This window comes from Balearica regulorum, chromosome 2 (genome assembly GCF_011004875.1).
Source record: "Balearica regulorum gibbericeps isolate bBalReg1 chromosome 2, bBalReg1.pri, whole genome shotgun sequence".
Taxonomy (NCBI): domain Eukaryota; kingdom Metazoa; phylum Chordata; class Aves; order Gruiformes; family Gruidae; genus Balearica; species Balearica regulorum.
Genome location: NC_046185.1, coordinates 166,726,063 through 166,747,302, shown reverse-complemented (window position 1 = coordinate 166,747,302; position 21,240 = coordinate 166,726,063). Strand labels below are relative to the sequence as shown.

Genomic DNA, 21,240 nt, shown 5'->3' with positions numbered 1-21,240 from the left:
GCAAAAGACACGAACTTTCTCTGGGGCCCTCCGCTTGCTGCTTTGGTCAATCTTATAATTATCCCACAGTGGCCAAAATGAGAAAACTACACACCTAAACAAACATACATGGACATATATATATGAGTGTGTGCATGGACGTGGGTGTTTATTTAGATGTGTGTGTCTGTGTATATAGCTATCTATAGATATAGGCCTATTTCTAGAGATAGCAATGCAGATATATATATCTATAGATAGTCACAGACAGACTTTTTTTTTTTTTCCTAATGCTTTCTAGTGCATGGTTTCTTAAAAGTTCCTCTGGTTACATCTGCTCAGATGCTGTCCTGCTCGGAGTCGGCCCACGATCTCCTTTCAAAATGTTGGTTAAATGCAGCTGTTACTGGTGACGCAAAGATGCTGTTCCCCAGGGGGGGAAATAATAATAGAAAACAATCTCTCTCTAAAGACGACTAGTCTATCTTGCCAAATTCCCTGATTCTGACATCTTTTGACATATTTACATCAAGAGAAAAAAAAAATCAAAGGAAGGTTTATTAATACCAGTGCTTCAGAGCCACTCTTGGGTGTGAAAGACAAGAGGCCTTCCTGCTCTCTGAAAGTCATCACCCAACTGAGAAAAAAAAAAAAAAAAAGGTCATTCCTTTTCTCTCTTTTATTTCTACAGTGCTTTTCATACCAGAAGGCCCAAGAGACCCGCAGTGGTTGTACATGCATTGCTTCACTTGTCGCTAAAAGGCAGCCACCTCTGCGGTAAACCAAGGGAACTACATAACAGCATGCAGCATCATTATGAGGTGAGCGCAGAGCTGGACGGAGGAAAGAAACCTCTTACAAATACAAGGTTAATAATAATACTACTAATAACGAGTAATAGATGCTGTTGAAAAGCATTTGTTAATCAATTCCAAAGCTGGGGGAAACTCCTATTTTTTTCTAATGTTTTTGCACTGGGCGGGCATCGCTTAGGCAATACCAAGTTGTTAATTTAATCTAAACAGTGAAGATGGGCTAATTTGTCTTACCATTAAATATCATTAAATTAATCTCTGTGTAGCTAGAATGGACAACTCATGGCAAAAGATGACTGAGCCTTGTGTACAGAATAATGAGGATGATAATCTTGGGACGTTGTATTAAAACAGCTCATAAAGGGAGAGGTCATGAGGAGCAGTAATTTGCCAAGTAAGAGCAGAAGTTGAAGAACAAAAATGAAGTCTTCTGCATCATCGCACCTCACCTAATATCTCTCCATTACGAAGCACAGTCCATGTCCCCTGCCTGTGCAGTCACCACCTCTACACTCAGGAGACACAAAGACAGATACACGAAACCCAGGACAACAGACTTTGCTTTCAGCCTTCTTTACCCGCCTGGGGGTGGAAGGTCTCTATTTCTTCCTTGTGCTGGTAACAAATGGACAACTCAATGAGTGCTGGTCAACAGCCTGCTGAATATGAGCCAGCAGCATGCCCAGGTGGCCAAGAAGGCCACCAGCATCCTGGCTTGTATCAAAACTAGCGTGACCAGCAGGAGCAGGGCAGTGACCGTCCCCCTGTACTCGGCACTGGTGAGGCCGCATCTCGAGTGCTGGGTTCAGTTTTGGGCCCCTCGCTCCAAGAAGGACGTTGAGGTGCTGGAGCGTGTCCAGAGAAGGGCAACCAAGTGGTGAAGGGTCTGGAGCACAAGTCTGATGAGGAGCGTCTGACGGATCTGGGGTGGTTTAGCCTGGAGAAGAGGAGGCTGAGGGGAGACCTGATCACTCTCTACAGCTACCTGAAAGGAGGGTGTAGCCATATGGGGGTTGATCTCTTCTCCCAAGTAACAAGTGATAGGACAAGAAAAAACAGCCTCAAGTTGTGCCAGGGGAGTTTTAGATTGGAGATTAGGAAAAACTTCTTCCCCAAAAGGGTTGTTAATCACTGGAACAGGCTGCCCAGGGAAGTGGTTGAGTCCCCATCCCTGGAGGGATTTAAAAGATGTGTAGATGTGGTGCTTGGGGACATGGTTTAGTGGTGGACTTGGCAGTGCTAGGTTAATGGTTGGACTGTATGATGTTAAAGGTCTTTTCCAACCTAAATGATTCTGGGATTCTATGATTCTATGAACTCTCTCTTTGTTGTAGCCTTCCCCTGCCGATTTACCTTGACAAAGTCCTAGCTGCCAGCATGGGAAGTTTAAAAGAAAGAGCCTCCTTTTCCTAGGGGAAATCTAGGAGACTTGCTGAGATGGAGAGGTCTGCAGCAGTTGACTCCCACCACAGGACGTGGTGAAATGACTTCAGAGAGGTCAAGAAGCTGTGCAACTTAGTAAAGCTCTCAGCGTGAGCAGGATGCTCAATGACTCCAACATCTACTCCAGAAAGCTCTGGGGCTAGAATAGTTCTTTCCACTAGATGGACTGGAAAAGATGAGTCCCACCAATCTTATTCTAAAAGTTAATGCCTTCCAGCACTGACAACATGCTTTGTATTAAGTAGCTGGAGCAGTACCTTGTGTGTGCAACCTTGTCTGTTCCTTGACTGCATGATAGAATGCATGCAGATGCTCAAATAATCTCTTTCCTCACTGAACAAATTCATTCATATGTTGCTTCACCGTTGAGAAAAAAAAAAAAAACAACAAAAAACCAAAACATGAAAAAACTATGCTGTGGTTGGATTTAAAATTAAGAACATTATCCCAAAGGGACTGTGTATCATCTTCAAGTCTGCTCCCCACCATAAAGCTTGTGGTTAGATCTTTATCTCCCACTTTCTGAAAATAATCCTTGCTGCAAATGATCAGTCCCTCCTGCCATACCCCATATCCAAGGAGGACATCTTCCAAGTACCACTGAGAAACCAGAGGTTTCTGCTAAATTCTTTGCAAATTACAGAAATAGAGCAGCAAATGCATGTGGGTGGAAATGTCTCAGCAAAACAAGAAGGTCACATCCTTTCAGGTGACTCCATTGACTGTCACATTAGTTCAGAATTGCTTCTGTGATGCACTCAGCTTGGGAGACATTCAGAAGCACTACAGAGCCCCAGCTGGGCTCAGACCCAGACAGAGAGGTAGGAAATTTCTAGAGCTAATATTTTACCAATCACCTGAATTTCTGTAAAAATAGAGCTGATGTATAAATAGACACCTTTTTTGTCTTTTTTTCCCAGGAACATACCAAATCCTCTCCGTGTGCTACAAATCCCTTTTCTAACTTTGGACTGGTGTCCCTGTTTCAAAATTGTGACTGCACCAGAATTAGTTCAAGATCTGTTCTTACATGTTAATTTGCTTTAGCAAAGGACTTTGTCCCCACCCATCTACAATGAACAGACCACGTAAATCCTCTAATCCTTAATTTCGATTTATACCTCTCAAACAAGAGGTTCTCTGTTAAAAACCTACAGAAGCAGGGTTGTTATTGGTTTGATCTTTTAGCTCTGTATTTCTGCATCCCCTAGCACAGACAAGCACATAAGCACTGGAATGACTGGTAACAACCTGCTAGCAAAATTATTGCTTGGTGGGGCAGAGGGAGTCTCAATGGCATGGAACAACCTCCAACCACTTCTTAGTGCCCCTGACCCCGCTTCAATTTTCCCCAAGATCTCTTTACAAATGGGATCGTGGCAGCTGGAGGAACCTTTTCTGGCTTTGAGGACAATTAAAAGTTCAAAAAATTCCCCATCAAAACAAAGATGTGGCTTTGGCAAGCTCGGACATGGTTTCCAAGAGGAGGTTGCAAACTAGAGCTCATCAAGTGTTTTAAATGAGACAGTACTCCTTACGTTAGCCCTGGATGAGGCCAACACTTCATGCTCCACGCACAAATGCAATTGCCTACCCTTTCCCTTGTCTCGTTGGTGAGGAACTTGGCACATTCACTGTAGTTTGCCCAGGTGCGGTTGTTGCCTGGGACCAGCTCCCAGCTCCCGTTCAGGTCACACCGGCGATAAGCATGGCCTGTAGGATAGAAATGAGAGACAGAGTGAATGGGGCTAGACCTGGCAGAACAGGAGAAACCTCTTCTAAGGGTGGAACCCATCAACCCTGATGCCTCCTGCCTGCTTTGAAGCTGAGCTGCAAGAACACAATTTCCATCTCCTTAGGAACTTTACCAATTTTCTAACTGAGAAACATCAGAGAGTAATAACAAGTTGCACTCAGTTTAGGTTAAGATATTGGGTCTACAAACCAGGGAGACAAGCTTTGAAAAGTCCCAAAGCACAGAATCATCCTTAGAGTTGCAGCTCTCCCTATGAAAATAAACAGTGATCTATATAATGCTGCTCTTTGCTTACAGATTCAGTGCATCTCAAGGTAGATTTTTCTATAGCTACCCTCCTCATGATGATGGAGAAAGAAGAGAAGGCAAGGTTTCATCTCAGGATTCAGCTAGCAGATGAGAACATCCATGTTCAGATGTCTGTTTGGGACAATCATTGCATGGACTGTGTATAAAAAGTCCCATTACAGTTAACAGGGATGAAACCAGTCAAGAGATCTATCTGTCCTGTGACTACAGAGGGAGAGCTTATAGACACCTCTGCATCTAAGGGTCTTAATCTAACTCCCACCCTAGCTGACATGAGCAGTGGACATCAGTGAAGTTGGGAATCCATGCCATGTTGGGTTATGGAGAAAAAAGGGATGGATTGCCTGTTCCTCCTGGCCTCTAATGTGAAGTGCATGTGCAGGGGACTCTGTGAGAGGTTATCAGCCAGGGGTTATGCTAGTTAAGCTCACAGTCCCTTACAGAAAAGGCAGGATGGACTATGTGCAACCAGGGTGCACTGGAATATCATCACTGGTTTTCATAGAATCATAGAATCGTTTGGGTGGGAAGGGACCTCCCAGCCCACCCAGTGCCACCCCTGCCATGGGCAGGGACACCCTCCACTAGCCCAGCTTGCCCAAAGCCCCATCCAACCTGGCCTTGACCACTGCCAGGGAGCCAGGGGCAGCCACAGCTTCTCGGGGCAACCTGTGCCAGGGCCTCAGCACCCTCACAGGGAAGAATTTCTTTCCTTATATTTAATCTAAATCTGACCTCTTTCAGTTTAAAACCATTACCCCTTGTTGTATCGCTACATGTCCTTGTCTTCTGAAAATAGCATCAGTGCTCTGCTGGGAACTTATAATCTTAATTCTCTAATTTTTTAGTCTTTAGGTGCACGGCTTTGCCTGAGAAAAGAGAATGCTTTAGCTTTGAAAATACACTGAGGAGCGAGTGTACTTCAATTGCTTCTAAAAACATGCACAGACTTTGTGGCACCAGAAGCAAGCCAAGAAATGCGCTGCCTGAGGGAAAGTGAGATAGGGAGGAATTCACACATTCTGGTTACCAGCGCTGTTCCCAGATACCCACCGTAGGGGTCTGGGCAGAGATCAGGGGTTAGAATTAACAAACCAGTGAAGAGAAGAATATAAATTGGAAGACTATCGTGTGGCTTTCTGTTGTGACCGAAAGTTTTGGGTGTCAAACAAATACAGGTTTGTAACCCTGCAAGAGTACCCAGCTGTAAGCATGTAATCGGTGCTTATAATGCCCCATTACCTTCTGGGTGGGGCAGGAGGGAAATTTGTCATTATTTCAGGTTAAAACAGAGCTTTTATTTTCTCCTAGTGTAAAAAAAAATAAAAAATGGTTGTTTCTTTACTTCCTTTTCCCTGGCTTTACCCCTGCTTGGATGAGAGTCACCATGTGATAAAAAAAAGGATGCTAAAGAGGATTTCTAATTTCCTGACTCCCAGGCCTCCCCTTGCTGCAGCTTACCAGGCTCTGTTGACACTGAGGACAACACCTACCTTTGTGATTGAAGTCGTAGATGTACTCGGGACATGGCATAGCCACCACTTTGCCTGGCACACCTTCAGGCCAGCAGACAATACCATCCCACTCGGAAAGACAAAAGCCATCTGTGGAAGAGACACAAAGATAAAACGGAGTCACTGAACCTGCAGAAGAGACACTAATACCTGTGTCCCACCTTTTGGAGAGGGGTCTCCACGAAAAAGCCAGCAACACTGTCACTCAATTTGAGAAAACCGCTTGTAGGTATCACTGCAATTTTCTTCTTAGTGTTTAGCTCCTGAAGGTGTAGCTTCTCCCGAGCTTTATTTCAGAAGGACATGGTCAGACATGGGATAATAGCTGAGCACTCTCTGAGAGGGGTCAACGCATCTGGAAAGTTGCTTTCCCTTGTGGGCTGGAAGAAATGGAAATGGGGCAGGAGAGCAGAGTGGAGAGCAGGAGGATTTGAGCATTCTGGACTCTGTAGACTGATGGGCCATCTGGAGATGCCCAAGGGAGCTTGGCTGGGTATAGCCTTCATGTGGCAGCACAGATTTGAGCCTAGGCTACCAAGGAGCTAGATTATGCTGTGGCTACATTATCGTGACTCTCAAAGCTACCAGTTCAGGCTTCCCTGAAAGGTATTCAAGACCACAGAGTAGATCAGCTGTGATTTAATGCCTACAGACTGTTAATCCAAATTCAGTCGTAATTGTAACTCATTATTTACATCAGCCAGTGCTATCCTATATTGCAATGCTTTGCTGCTTTCTCAGATGCGCTTCTGTGCCTGAATTTCAGTGTGCTTTTAAGTAGCACTAAGACCAGAAAGAATCTATAGAGAGGTGTCTGTGGCAATATTTCTAACCGTAAATAGAGAACATTTTATTACCTTGCTTCATAAGGAATGAAATGATGGAATTTCTGTTTCCTAAAGATTTGCATCCTTTCCCATCTGACATTCTTTTCGCCTATGATTTCACGCATCCCAGCTTCCCTCTCCTCCCATTTCCCTGTGATGTCATCATGGGGCAAGATGCAGGTCGTGCACTGATTGATTTGGAGCTGTGCCCATGCTAATTGGCCGGCAGTGCACACACGCTGATTGACCAGTTGCCTGCTGCCAAGCACAGTGTACAATGGTTGAGGTTTCCCAGCTTTTCCCCCTGCTTACTCACTATTTTGGCTTTCTGCCCTCCTCTCAGTCATAGGTTTTCTGAAAATGAGCAGGAAGAGAATGGGCAGGTGGAGAATTCACATGAACCTCGTTGCTTTAGGAATGCAAATATCCTGGGAACTGTTTGTCTCTGCTGTACCACTTTGCTAAGCTTACTGCTACTTCCTAACCTTTTGAGAAGGGGGTGGTGCGGTCATTGCTAGAGGATTTTTCTCTAAATTGTCCTTGTTCTCCCTTTTTATTCATTGAAGAAAGCTAAAATAGCCCTGAAGGAGACATCCTGCCTCTTCCTATACACAGGTCTCCCTCTTCCCTATCTGTATGTTAGTTCATTTGCAGATATGTGATTTATGTTCTTGGTGCAAGGAAAAGCAGAGATACAAACCAAGAAAAAAGTCTTTTCCCACATTTTATGTCTGCCTTTCCCTCCCAAACCTTTTTTTTGAAATTGACAAATATATGAGTCTATATTTAAAGTTCTTTAATTGTCATTTTGCAATTCTCCAGAGCTTGAGAAGTAATTAAGCAGGTCTTCTATCGACCTGTAATTAGGAGAAGCGTTGCTTCTCTCTTCACAAACGGAGGTACCAGCCAATCATTCCAGCACCATGTCCTACACAAGCATGTAGGCTAAGAAGGCCATGAAGAAGCTCTGCACTCCGTGGGGTTTGCCACCAGCCTCTGAAGCAGCTGAGATACCAGAGCTGGAGGCAGACTGCTGTGGGAGATGGGCCACCTGCCCAGCAGTCTCATCTTCCTCATGGTCTGCATGGGACAAAGCCAGAACTTATCCCTATTTAGAAGGGCTGAGAAATCCTCCAGGCTGTGGGAATTGACCTCATTTTCAACACTGCTTTAAAAAGAGGGAAGTCAAGCCCTGTTCCCCACCTCTTACATCCTTCCAGATTGTCAACCACCCATTTCTGCAGCTTTTGATTCATAAGCTCCCAGTCCCACGAGGGAGCATGTTCCCATTCAGAGGTGGATGTTTGACACGGACTGCATTTCCAGTCCCTGAAGAGTTCAGGAAGGACTATAGACCCAAATTTAACCTGGAGCTTTGCGTTGGGCCGTATTAACTGCACCCATGGGTTAAAATCCAGCTGCAGTAGAGGATTTGAAGTGAAAAGCAAACACAGGTGAATCTGCCCCAGCTTTGCTTTCAGAGCAGCATCTGCCCTCCGTACTGATGGCAGCCCATGAAGGAGTTTATCAACAGCCTGTAAAGTGTCTGACGGGGAGAAATTACATGCGAATCAAAATAAAAGAGAACAGCCTGCTCTTATCTGCAAAAGAGCTCCGCTAGTAAAGAAATGATAAGCACGGCCAAGATCTCAGCATGTTTCATTAATATCAAAGCTAGTGCCTTAGCAATCTTTCAACCAAACAGTAATTTATCCTGTATAATAAATGTGCTTTCATGAGATTAAATAAGAATCCAGGATTGCTTTAAAGACCTTTAGCTGGTATGGTGCCCTCCAGGGTGGGAGCTGACAGTGATCAATTCAGTTTGCTGGTATTTTAGGACATAAAGAACAACAGAAAAGCTCATCGTTTAACAGCTGATTTCTCATCTTTAATTTAGTGCTGAGGAAAAGGACCATACTAATCACTGCCTATCTTCTAAAACATTAACTGGGAGTGGGGGTAGAGAGGCTAAAATTCCTCAGCATCACTGTGATTAAAAGGAGGAAGAAGTTTATTGCCTGTCCTCTACTTCCAGTCACATTAGAGGAAGAATAATACTAGATTTCTTATTCATGAAAAATGGGAAAGCCCTTCCCTTTGGCTCTTTATGTTGCAGGATAACTTACGCTGTGAACAACAGTTTATTTATTTTTCAGTTCTCTGGAAGGATCAAAAGAAAAATGAAAAAAACCAGCACCCAACAAAATTTGGATGAGGACAAAATGTTATTGTCTCTGAGGTTTTTTTGCAGACAAGAAAGTAAATAAAGACTTCATTTAGCTCTCAAAGTGGTCTTACTTAAAATAAACCCAATTCTTTATACAAAATAAATAAATTTGGGTAAACTTTAAAATGAATGCTGTGGAGAAACAACATTGAGGAGAAAAAAAAATCATCTGAATGTCATGCTCTGAAACACTGAGAGAAAAACCTTCCACTTTTCTAAGATCTTCAGAACAACTTGCAAAGGTCAGCCTTCACTTTTAAGCAGTTTCATTTAGTATTGTACTGCAATATTTGGCCAGAAAAATATTAATCTTGAAAAGTATCTGATGGGTATGCCCTCTCCATGCTGTGAACACACACACACACACACATTTGCAATGGGCTCGTTCAAAAGAAAATTGATTCAATGGACTGATTCAAAAGAAAAGTGATGCTTCCTGGATAACAGAGTATGCAATGCTTTCTTTTGGGGTATAATAGGGGTATAATAGGGGTATTTTGGGGTATAATAGGGACTGCAGTTATTATTGTGTGGTAGAGGGAATCTGGGGGAGAAATCCACAGGTCAAGCCAGGTGCCTCTGGACCTCCTGGTTGCAGAACAAATTGAGAAGTTCATACACTGATTGAAAGTCTCAGAAAACATTTTTCATATGGACACATGGACTGATATCAGGCCCAGCCATGCTTTGTGACTATTGGATCCATGTTCCTGGGTTTTAATGCAGCCCAAAGCTGTTTCTCCCCTGTATGTCATGCCTGTTGTCCCAGACAGGAGCCCCACCATCCTTCTCTCATTCCTGTCTCTAATATCTCCATTCCTCCCATCTAAGGAGACAAACCATCAACCTTCTGATATGACAAGGGGTAATGGTTTCAAACTAAAAGAGGGTAGATTCATAAGGAAGAAATATTTTATGCTGGGGGTGGTGAAACACTGGCACAGGTTGCCCAGGGAGGTGGTAGATGCCCCATCCCTGGAAACATTCAAGGTCAGGTTGGACGGGGCTCTGAGCAACGTGATTTAGTTGAAGATGTTCCTGCTCATGGCAAGGGGGGTTGGACTAGATGACCTTTAAAGGTCCCTTCCAACCCAAACTACGCTATGATTCCATGATTCCCCACATCCCTTTCTTCCTCCCTCACTCCACCCTGTCTCCTCTGGTCTGCAGAGCCATGTGGCACCTCTACCATTAATTTCACACCAGCTGACGTGATAACTGGGACCAAATTATGCACCTTCTGCCTCCAACTTTTTCCTGTTTTACTCACTCTAGATTTCACTTAACAACTGAGCTGATGATAAATTGGGGAGGGAAAATACCATATATTCCATTGGTACTGTGCTGGAATCCAAACAAAACTTCTCTTTTTGTTTGTTTTCCCAAATATTTTCTCCAAACACTTTTTTTTTTCTTGGTTTATAAAAATAACAGTACTAACAACTTGGCTTTTCTCTGTTGTTTTCCTTTTCTCTGAATTACAAAAAGAAATCTGAAAAATGGTGAAGAGTTTCAGGAAAACAATAAAAATATCCAAAAGTTAACAATTTTTCTTGATGGCTATACTTAAAAAATAATAATAAAAATCCATTTTTACAACCTTTTTTATAAGCTGTCATTAAGAAAAAAAATCCACCGTGTGCAAGAAGCATGCTTTTGGCATGCTAAAAATAAGTCAGTGTCTCCTGAGACACTCTTAACAATATTTAGAAACACAGATAACCAGAAGGGATCCAGTTTGTTCTAAATGTTGATTGAAAAGCTCTTGAAAAATTTCTTTTCTTGGTGAAAAATATTTTGAGCGTTCAAATATGCTGTTTGGATTGATAGAGGTGGGCAGATCTGGGACACGAGGTTGCATGTTCCAAGTGAGATGGGAATGCAGAACATTTCTTTCCTTGGAAGAAATAGTAGGATTCACTGAAGATGTAAGTCAAAAGGAATTCATAAATTTTTAAGAAAACAAGTAAATCTCATACATATCCCACATCCTAAGAGTCTTGGATGTGTGTCAGTCATTCAGGCAATGCTGAATGGACGATATTGCTTCTCTCTCAGGCACGTATGTATGTGGGTGAAGCTCCTCCAAATTCAGAGCCGTAACTCATGGAGTGAGACAGAGAAGGTGGGAATTGCACCGAACTTTCTCACGTTTAGAGGACATCACTGACCACTTCAGTGCTGAAGAGATTAGTCTTGCAGGACAACATGACTGGCTGGAACTAAGGCAAGAACCTTTTCTTCTCCAGAGACTTTGCAGATGCCTCATCCTGGTGTTTCCCTTTCTGTTTCTATAGTTCGATATGAGTTCAGGGAGGCAGGGTGATCGTAGTTGTGGAGAAAGTGAGGATCAGTGGCCACCATACTCCCTGCCTACAAAGCTAACACAGGCAGGTAAGTGAGATTGGTAAAAGTCAACTGTTGAGGCAGAAATTAAAACTTTGTCTTCTAAGACTTATTTTGCTTCTTCATCCCATGGTACTTTGCTAGAAGAGGGTTCACAGGTCTTGAGACATCCTTGCTACTGGTCAAACAAAATAACCTCTCTGGGGGGAAAGCTCATAAGCTCCTTTGTTGGAAAGGAACAGAAAGAAAAAAAATCTTCCAGCGACAGGGAAGGATTGGTAGGGTGGGAAGATTTCATTGGTGGCCCTGGATGAGAATAAAAGGCTTGATCTACTTAATCCAATGAGAGAGTGAGAAAGGAGGTTTGCCTCATCCTACTGGTAAGGAGTATGAAAGGAGATGAGCTACAAAAGTGGAAAATGATGCAAAAATAAACAGGTGTAAACTGTCAGTGAACAAAGCTTATACTGGAAATTAAGACATAGCTTCTATCCTTCAGATGAGTTACGTTCGGGACAAGTTCCCTGGGAAGAACCATAAGTTTCATGTCCCTAAGTGATTTTAAGATGGAACATGATTAAAGCAAATGGAGGCTGCATCATTAATGGGGCTAGGAGGGGAGCATCATGTCATTCATAGCTTCCTCTGCATGTTGCACTCTTCACCTCTGCTGCCATCCTTGCCCTGCAACAGGTCAATGCATCTTAATCTTGCCTCAATATCCTGTATGCTGCTTTCTCATGATTAGCAGAGTCACTCATGCTTCCCAAAGACACCTCAGGTTTCCAACTGGCTACCTACCTCTGCTCCAGATCTCAGAAATCATCTTGCTTACCCTGGAGGCAATCACTTCCAAGGACAAGAGAGATTCCAAACCAGTCCAGATTACTCCTTCCTTCCTAGGTACAAAGATGCCAACACAGGTCCCATATGCAATTGCTGTGCTCTCATCTCTTGGTCTTGAGACACTCAGCTCATCACTTCCTCAAGACTAGCTAAGCCACAGCAGAGCTTAACCTCTCTTTCCACCACTACATCCCTGCACCAATAACGGTCATCTCCTCTAGTTTCCTGATGCATTTCCTATATGGAACAGCCTATAAGGCTTTTTTTCTTTACCTCTTAGCCCATCCATCCAGCTCGCTCAAGTCCTCAGCTTCAGCTAAAGGCCGCCCCAAGGGTTCAGGGAACAAAGCCCTCACTGAAATACAGGTTTCAGTCTGAGGGACTCGTGTTGGGAGAGATGGTGCTAAATGTTACTTTCACCCACTGTCTTTCCAGGGCTGTGCTGGAGCAGGGACTTAGGTCACCAGCAGACAGCTCCTCTTCATCCAGCTCTGCAGAGGAGATAGCACTATTAAATAAGCACTTTGAGAAGACGAGACATTTGGAAACATGTCAGTTCACCATCTAACTAGAAGTTACCAGCACCTCAGCAAAATGTACTGAATGATGTGTTCCTCCAATATCAATCACAATAGGGCAACTATGAGGCTTCAAGTCAGAAAAATCTGATTTATTTCTCTGCATCTGCATCACATTTTATCACAGACCATCTTCACCCATCTTCTAAAGGTAGACTGTAAAATCCCCCAGGCAGGGCATGTGCCTCAGTGCCTGAGGTGTCTGAAGGTTACTGTTATAGTGTACTCATTCATCTCACAGTTGCTTGGACTGTCATGAATACTCCCTTACAGCAGTACCGTACTACAGAGTAGTTATATTAGCACAGATTACCGTAGTTTTAGAACAGATGTGCCTTGCAGCTCTCCTTAGCCCTTGAGGGTTGAAATCTCAGGGCATGGAAATTGTAGTCATTATCACGAGCCAATGTGGTATTCAGGATGCTCTGTTTGATGTCACTGCTGGGGACTTGCCTTTTGAAGGCAGAAAGGCCAGTCACAGAGTGCTTTGTGAAAGGGCTGCGCCACATGCATCCCTCATTTTGCTCTTTCTTCATTTCTGCTTGCCCACCTGAGCCTAGTCAGAAATCCCAACATGCAGGTTGCTTTGGTGGAGGAGAGAGGAAAGGAGAGCCATATTGGGACCATGACCGCTCACTGCTCAGACTGTATCCCCAGGGTGCAATGAGGGCTATTCTCTCCTGCCTGCTACTTTCCCCTTGCGTCCTTCCTCCTCTCCTTCCCCCCCAGTCTCAATTCTGATTTCTGTGCAAGCGGTACATGCATGTGGAGAACACATTAAAACCATCTGCGAGGCTGCTTGGCAGCTGGATAAATGCAAACACGGTCTCGAGGTGTTTATCTAGGGGTATGGAATATAAATCAGCCCGACTTATTCTGGCACTGTGCAAGGCACCAGGGAGACCACATTTGGAATACGGTGTGCAATTGTGGTCACTCTATTACGGGAAGGACATTTGGTGGATTGGAAACAGGCAGGGAGGAGCAACCAAAAAAAATGACCCAGCATTTTGGGACAGGAGGGGGAGAAAGGGAGGCTTGGAGGGCCAGTGCCTCTGTATGGGGATGTTTGGTGTTGCAGATGCATTTCAAACCTGGCTGAGAATGTGTGTATGAGTGCCTGCATATGTGTATGTACAGTTCTATGGGTGTGTATGTCTGCAGGAAGGTGTGTGTATTGTTGACCTGTGTTGTGCAATGCAGAGGGATCGTGTCTATTTTGGGGAAAGATGCTCTGCATGCATCCAAGGGCATTTGCATGGGTAGCTGAGGACGCAGTGCTGCAGTGTCTCTCAGCGGAGGTGTGCGCCGTGTGCCCTGTGTCAGTGCATGCATCTCTGAACATCTCTGTGTGTGGGGGTGCTGGCCAGCATGAGGGAAGCATGAGGAGAGGGGATGGCTGGATGGAGATCCCGCCTGTTACTACTCAGAGACCTTTGCTGGCCTGCACACCAGTGTTTAGTGGGCAAAACACCTCTTGCATGCTCAGCCCTGGAGGAACTGGACTTTGGAGGGGAAGAACGCATGGGCCAGGGGCTGTTCCAAGTCCCACTGTCTCTTTACTCACCCCAAGGCAGAACAGGAAAGTCACAAGATTTTGAGTGCTACCAGACAATTGCTAGCATCACACAGCTCCAGAGAGCTGCCTATGCTGACATCACTAGCCCATTTCACATCCTGCCTGTCCTCTCACTGTGCTCACAACCTGAAAGAAGAAATATCACCTTCAACGTCCCATCCGAAAACACCTGACCTGCCACTAATGGCCTGGCTCAGCCCAGGTGTCCTTTCCTCATTTCAGTCTGTCTAGTTTTTCCAAAACTCTCCAAATCTCCCTCTCAGAGGGGATAGTGCTGGTCATATCAATCATTAAAAATGAGGTTGATAATTGGTATTGGAGTTTAGCCAATACTGTCTACTGTTTTTCACCCTTTCTCCATGTTACTTTACATAACTAACACGTGGACAATTTATGCCTATCCTAACTCCTGAGACCTATTTCTCCTGTGCATTGCAAGACCTATATAGCTGCTCATCAGACATTTCTCAATGGGATTGGAAGCCCTTGGCCCATAAACCTTTGCAGGTAGAGGCCAGCTGTTGGTATTTCCTATCTCTTCCTAGCTCTAATTCAGGCATGACTGGCAAGTAGCCATCTGTGAAGAGCTGCAAGACCTTACTACTCATCACAGTCTGCTGACTTGAATGGTAGCTGTGGTAGATGGGTTGGGTGGGAGATGACATCTCTCAGTAGGGTTTCAGTGCTCTTTTGACCCATCCCAGAACCACAGATGAGAATGAGAAGACCCAGGATTGACCAAGACTCACTGGTTGCATCTATAGTAGTTAATACAACAGACCACAGCCCATTTTCAGGCCCTTCAAGCCCAGCATGGCTCATATCCATGAATCTGAACTCCCACTCAAGCATGCCCCATGTCTTGTCTGTGACAGCTGTCCCAGGCCAAAACAGTGCTGGGATCATGTTAACAAGGGACGGCTTGGTTATTTGCAGGACAATATTTGGGCCAGTGTTCTGGACCTACATTGTTGAGCCACAAGGACTGAGAATAGAAATGGAGAAGCTAGAAAAAGCAGAAGGACATATGGAGTTTATAGATGTCTGGGGTGTTTAGGGCAAATCTTGAGTGACCTGGATGCTTTTGTGTCCCTTAACTTCTAGGGCACCTGAGGCTACTCACAACCTCTGAGGACATCCTGGCAGGCTGGATGATCAGGGGGTGGTGCTTGAGCGTCTGGAGAGAAAACCAGGAGCAGATCCTGTGCTTCTGCACGCCCAGAGAGAGCCAGGGCTTGGGTATAGGTCCTTTAGGGACAATGGAGCTATAAACTCAGATGGGCAACCCACACACCTTGGGTAAATACACATGGCTGCTCAACTAAAAATAACCCCTTTCCCTAGCAAATACGTTTATTTATTAAAAAAACAAGCCATTTTGAGGCAAGTTGCAACACCTAGGACTCTGAGAAAGGATTGCCGATGGCCTTTGCTAATAACAGGTTTGTGTAAAAATCTCTCTTCCCCCACAAAATGTCCCATCTCCTTTTCCAAACCAGGGAAAGACAGGCTTTTAATTCATGGGTGAAAAAAAAAAGAAAAAAGTCAGGTCTGATGGCTTATGGCTGGGAATTTCACTTCATCCCCTTCCAGGTTTAACTTTGGGGTGGCATCAGGCTGCCCACCATGGATGAAATGTAATATTTATGTACGTAAAAGAGAAATTTTAGGGTTTCCTGTTCTTTCTGAAAGGCTTTCATCTAGAGACTAAATTTAAATTAAAAAAGGGAGAAAAAAAAAAAAAACAGAGGAAAGAAGAAAGGAAGGCAAATGCTTGTGAGGACAGGGTTTGGGGTTTTTTTGTTTTAATTTTTTGGGTCTCTGTCCCTCAGTGCCTTAGCCAAAAGTGGCAGATGAGGAACGTATCCAGCTGTGTGGATATGGACTGGCTCAGCCCTGTCTCCCCATGGCACAGGTCCATGTGGGGCTGTGCCAACGTCATCCCATACATCAGTCCATGGAAGGTCCTCAGGCTCAGAGATATGCCTGGGAGGTGGCCAGGGGGAGATGGCACTGTCTACGTGATCTGTCCTAAGAGGACAGGAGGAGACTCACCCTCCACTAGCTAGCATAAAACTAAACCTTAACATTTTAAGGGAAAAAAAAAAAAAAAAAGGAATTTGGGGCTTTTACACATAAACTGTGGCTCAATATTGCTGAAGAAAGTTTAGAATTTTATCTTTTTTTTTACCTTTTTGTTTGCTAGGACTTTCCTTTGGACTATCAACCGTGCTAGCAATCACACATGTCCAGCCACATGTTCCTGCTCTCCAGAAATGCTTGGCACATCTTTTGTTCACCCTGATGCTCCTTAGTCCCTAATTCAACTCTTGAAATGCGGCTTTGACACATATCTAATTAAATTGCATCTGGTTTATTTCAACCGAACAAGATATCGCTGAACCATGGTAGCAGATAACATATTTGAATACTCCGCTTGATGGCTAATTGCCTCGTCTTTTGGGGCATGAATTAGGGATCAGAAGAAAGTTAAAATCAAGAAAGACAGTGAACCTCTCTTGCAGCCTCTGCAATTCTCATTCCAGTGAACATCTCCTTCCAGTCTCTATAAAACAGGTGGACACTGCTACTCCCCATACACCCATCAAACCTTTCCATGTTTCACAACATCCGATTCTAGTTTTTATGGGAATTTTTAGTAGCTGGAGATACATCAGCCCTTTGGCACAAAGATGAAGCCAGTGTTGGCCAGGATTGCAAGGGTGCAAGCTGGTTGGGAGAACAACATAATCATTTGCCAGCCACTTTGGTAGGAGCTGCTCTGGAAACTGCTGCCTTTTGGCACTGTACTGTGAGGCACATGGCACTTGCTAATAACCATGCAGGCTGAAGAATAGAAAATTGTAGATTTAATAAAACTGAGACAGTAAAAACCAGCAAAGGGAAAAGGTCATTGCTAAGTGGAACAGATGGGAGACCAAGATCTTCCTGATCCCAGAGGATGGTAGAGTGTGATTCAAGGTGCTTATCTCTTCTGAGCTGGGTGCTTTCTGGGGAAGAGCTCATAAAGACCATGCACAGGCAGCACCACATTTCCCACTCAAAGGGCCAGTGCTGACATGTGCCTCCAGGCCAAATCCAAGCTTGTGCTGGAAGAATGGTGCACAGAAACCCACTCCTCAAGATCTTATTTCCCCTCTTGGGTGCAAGCAGTGGTGCTGGACACACGGGTCCCTCCCATAATGTGTCTTCTTCAGTTCTGTTAATCCGTATCACCATTTCTAGCCTATGATTAGCAAGTAAATGCATTAGGAGTGGGTAGCTGCAAGGTGAGAGAGGGAACAGCAGATATCAGCCCAAAATCAAGGTTTGGTGCTGATCCAGGATACCTCTCATCTCTTACGATCCAAAGATATCTCTGAAATTTGGATTATTCCCTTTTCAGAATGTTGGTTGAATGAATATCAGAGTGGAAAAAAAAGTAAGTTGCAGTGCAGAACTATGGGAGAAATCAATGAATCTGAGATAAATCAATGCCCTCACTAAACTGAATGGGAACCTGTCAGTTTATACCAGGAAAAGCACTGGCCCATGAAATGCACTCAGCGATGAGATAGACAAAATAGGAGGAGAATCCAGGTGCCCATTGCACTGCTGGAAATTTCAGATGTGTTTTCCTCATTTCAAAGCAAAACCAGAGACTTTAAATCAAAAGCGATGACGAGAGTTTTGATTTTCAGTCAAGTGGGATTTGTCCGAAGATTTGCATCAGTTTCTGTCCACCTGGATTTGAATCTTTGGAGCTTCACCTTGAATTCCAGGACAAAAGGAAATGTGGTTTGTGGCTTGTGCCCTGGCTGAAGAGTAAGGAGATGAGAATCCAAATCTTGGCTCTGTCACAGACTCTCCTTTGAGATCGGAGGCGAGGCGTTGAATATCCCTGTGCGTCAGCTCCCAAGAATGAGGACAGCAGCCCTACCAAGCTTTCATGCCAGCTTACGTGATATTTCTTTCTATCTAAAAAAAATTAAAAAAAAAAAAAAAATTCAAAGTGTCCCAAATTCCCTCACTGCTTCCAAAAACACAGGTCATTGACTATTATGGACTGGAGTAAATCATAACACTGTGCCACAATCACACCAAGGCAGGGTCCAAACAATCCTCTGCCAGGTGGTATCTGGCAACTTCTGATGAACAGGGAAAGGCACGGGTCAAGGGTGATCGCAGGAAGAATCCGACAGCACTAAGTGGATGCATACAGTCCTTGATGTCAAGTGGGGCTGCATGGGAGCAAGGAGAGAAGGGAATGGGGGATAAGTCAGCTTGGGTTTTCAAAACCTCAGATGTTCAGCAGGTAATGCAGTACTGCTTACACCCAACACCTTTCTTTCCTGACACTGCTTCTTTCCCTGTGATGGCCCTCTTGTTTATGTGGCTGCATGACGAATCAGATCAGGAAGCCAGCTGAAAAACAAAACCTCTTCCAAAAAGGCTCTTTCTCAGGTCAATCAGTTGTGCCATTGGCCTTGCCCATACTTGCATGCTACGGGGAATATGAAATAGCAAATGAAGTCATGCTTTTGGCAACAAGAAAACTGGCCTCTATGTATGCACACAAGTCCTTAGAACCTCTGTCACCATGACAGAGTTCTGCTCGACCCTTGTTAGCCAAGCTGTCTTATCAGGACATAGGTTTGTGCTGAAGTCAATCCTTTCCTTTGCATAGAGATACCCTGTAGGACCAGTTCAAGACAGGACATGCAGTTAGAAGCCCATGGGACTCCATCCTCTCCTTGTCTGACAGGATAGAATTACTGCTGTCTCCTCACACCTTCCATCTAACTAACTCTGAGCTGGCAAATAAACAGTGCTTTGTTCAGTCTGGTTCAAATCCAGGTATGAACTCAAAGTGTTGATGACAGCATGTTTGCAGGAAGACGTCCTGAGAAGGCTCCTTGGAGAAGCAGAGGCTGTCTGCAGAAGTGTACACCCCTATTTCTTATGGTCTAGAGAGCCATGTGAGGGAATGTGCATGCCCATAGCAATGGATGCATCTCTCAAGGTTCTCTTCTAACTCCATCCACAAGCTATGACACTGAATGTTGAGGGGTGCAGGACAAAACACCAGAACAGAGATGTGACAGCCAGACCTCAGGCTGCACAGCAGTCTTCACTTATTGCAGAGCTTCGGTAAGTATCCAGTGCAAAGCAGCTCTAAAACAGCCATGGGGTCAAAGGCCTTTTTTCCTATGACCTCTGTGGTTAAGAGTTTCCCTGGAGAGATGGGAGTCAAGTGCAAAGCCACTCCTTGTTGACTCGGGCCAAGTCTTTTAAGTGGGAACTTTCTCCTTTCCCAAACATCCTACACCACTGGGCCATCTGCAGGGGTGTCACACAGTTAATGTTGCTCCATGCTGAAGGCTGCTATAACGGTCCCAGAAGGATACTGGCTCTACAAGAAGATCATGAGGTTGGGCAGCTGAAATCCAGCTCTTGCCCCACCTCTAGCATAAAATAAGTCTGTTCTGCTCTGGCAGAAGCAGCCTTCGGAGTGGGACCTATTCATCACGCTGCTGAAAAGAAAAACAAAGTCCAGGGGCAGGGGCTGAGTCTCTACCCTTGCTTTCAGGAGGCACTGGGAGCTGTCAAAACAGGAAGGAGCACGGCTGGCTGCCACGTGGGAGATCTTGCAAAGAGATGAGGTCCTTTGTGCTTCTGATGTGGGAACCAGCATTCTGCATTGCCAGCAGGCAGACACTGGTATAGATATAGTGGCACATCAATGCTATGGGCTGCCGTTATTATCAAGCAGAAGGTCAAATGGACCTGGACACGGCTCTCTGCCTGCCAGGTCTTGCAGAGCCAAAATACGAATGCATTGAGGGACAACTCTATCCTACATCACTAAAAATCCAAAGGCAAGACCGATAGGGGACCTGGTGGGGTGGTAACACAATCCAAGTCCTCCATGGCAGTTAGAAGAGTCCTCCTGCCACCCAAGTGCTCATCAGAAATATTCTGAGCGATATCACAGGAGACTGCCTGAAGGCTTGGGGTGGCCACCCAGGATTTATATTGCTCCAAGTCACAACCACTTTGCCCCCATAAATTCTGTCTGCATGTAGGGGCTGGTGCCTCTTAATTGTGAAGATCACGTTGCCTTTCCCAGGCTTTTTCTTTTGGGTCTGTAGCGAGGGAAGAGGCAATGGGATGAGGTCCTCCATCTGGCTGAGAAGGGCACAGACCCATATGTCCTTGGGTGATTAGCACAAATAGAAATCAGGCCCCAGTTGCTGTATTATCAAAGGAGGAAAGGACTGGACCTAACCACTTTTCACCCAAGGCTTCACCCTGGGCTCTGAAGCCTTTGCGCAAAAACTAAGTTTCTGAGCCTTAGCCGAGCAATTAATTGCATTATAGCTAACACAGTGCAGATTATAGCCTTTTGTTCTGTCACCCCTCACCCCACAAGAGGATCTAAAACTATCCATCTCCTTAAACTCCTGCAGCATGAAGGAGCAGACACACTGCAAAATGGAGATTGAGTTAGTTTGTTCACAAATGTCACTTCATGTGTCCAAGGGCATTTGTAGTCTAAAAATCTGTGGATGGCAGCTCTTCTGCAAAGTGGGAAGATATTTTCCAAATTGCAAAGTCCTCTGTCTGCAACCATCAACTCTTTAGACCATCTCAGAGATGGTCTGGCAACTCGCTGCCTTGTTTGTGAAGTGCTAGGGTGAATTTCTGGGGTGTTACGGAGATGCTGCCACTGGAAGTTCTTTCACAACATCTTAAGAAAACGTTTCTTGGCAAAGGTTAAATCAGAAATCATTCTGCCTTTGGATTAGTGGACGTCTTGCAGATTAATTTGATCTAAGTACCTATTTCCAATGATTGCTTTGAGTCTTTAAAGCTTTAAATATACTGCTGTGAGTATTGGCATCAAGATGATTCCTCCTCCTGGATTTGGGATTGGAAGGAGATATGCTGTAGAGGATGGAGCAGCAAGCCTGAGTTTTATTGCCTGAGTAGCTCAGAGTAGCTTTTTCCAAAGCCA

General features: G+C 44.6%; 1 protein-coding gene across 1 annotated transcript in view; it reads right to left on the bottom strand.

Annotated features, from left to right (window-relative positions):
• Positions 1-21,240, bottom strand: part of PTH1R (parathyroid hormone 1 receptor) — a 121,526-nt gene that overhangs the window by 36,277 nt on the left and 64,009 nt on the right. Inside the window, exons 3-4 of the mRNA XM_010301893.2 lie at positions 5,796-5,906; positions 3,832-3,950 (exon numbers count right to left, since the gene is read on the bottom strand). Coding sequence (XP_010300195.1) covers positions 3,832-3,950; positions 5,796-5,906 — 230 coding nt within the window. The remainder of the gene's footprint in view (positions 1-3,831; positions 3,951-5,795; positions 5,907-21,240) is intronic.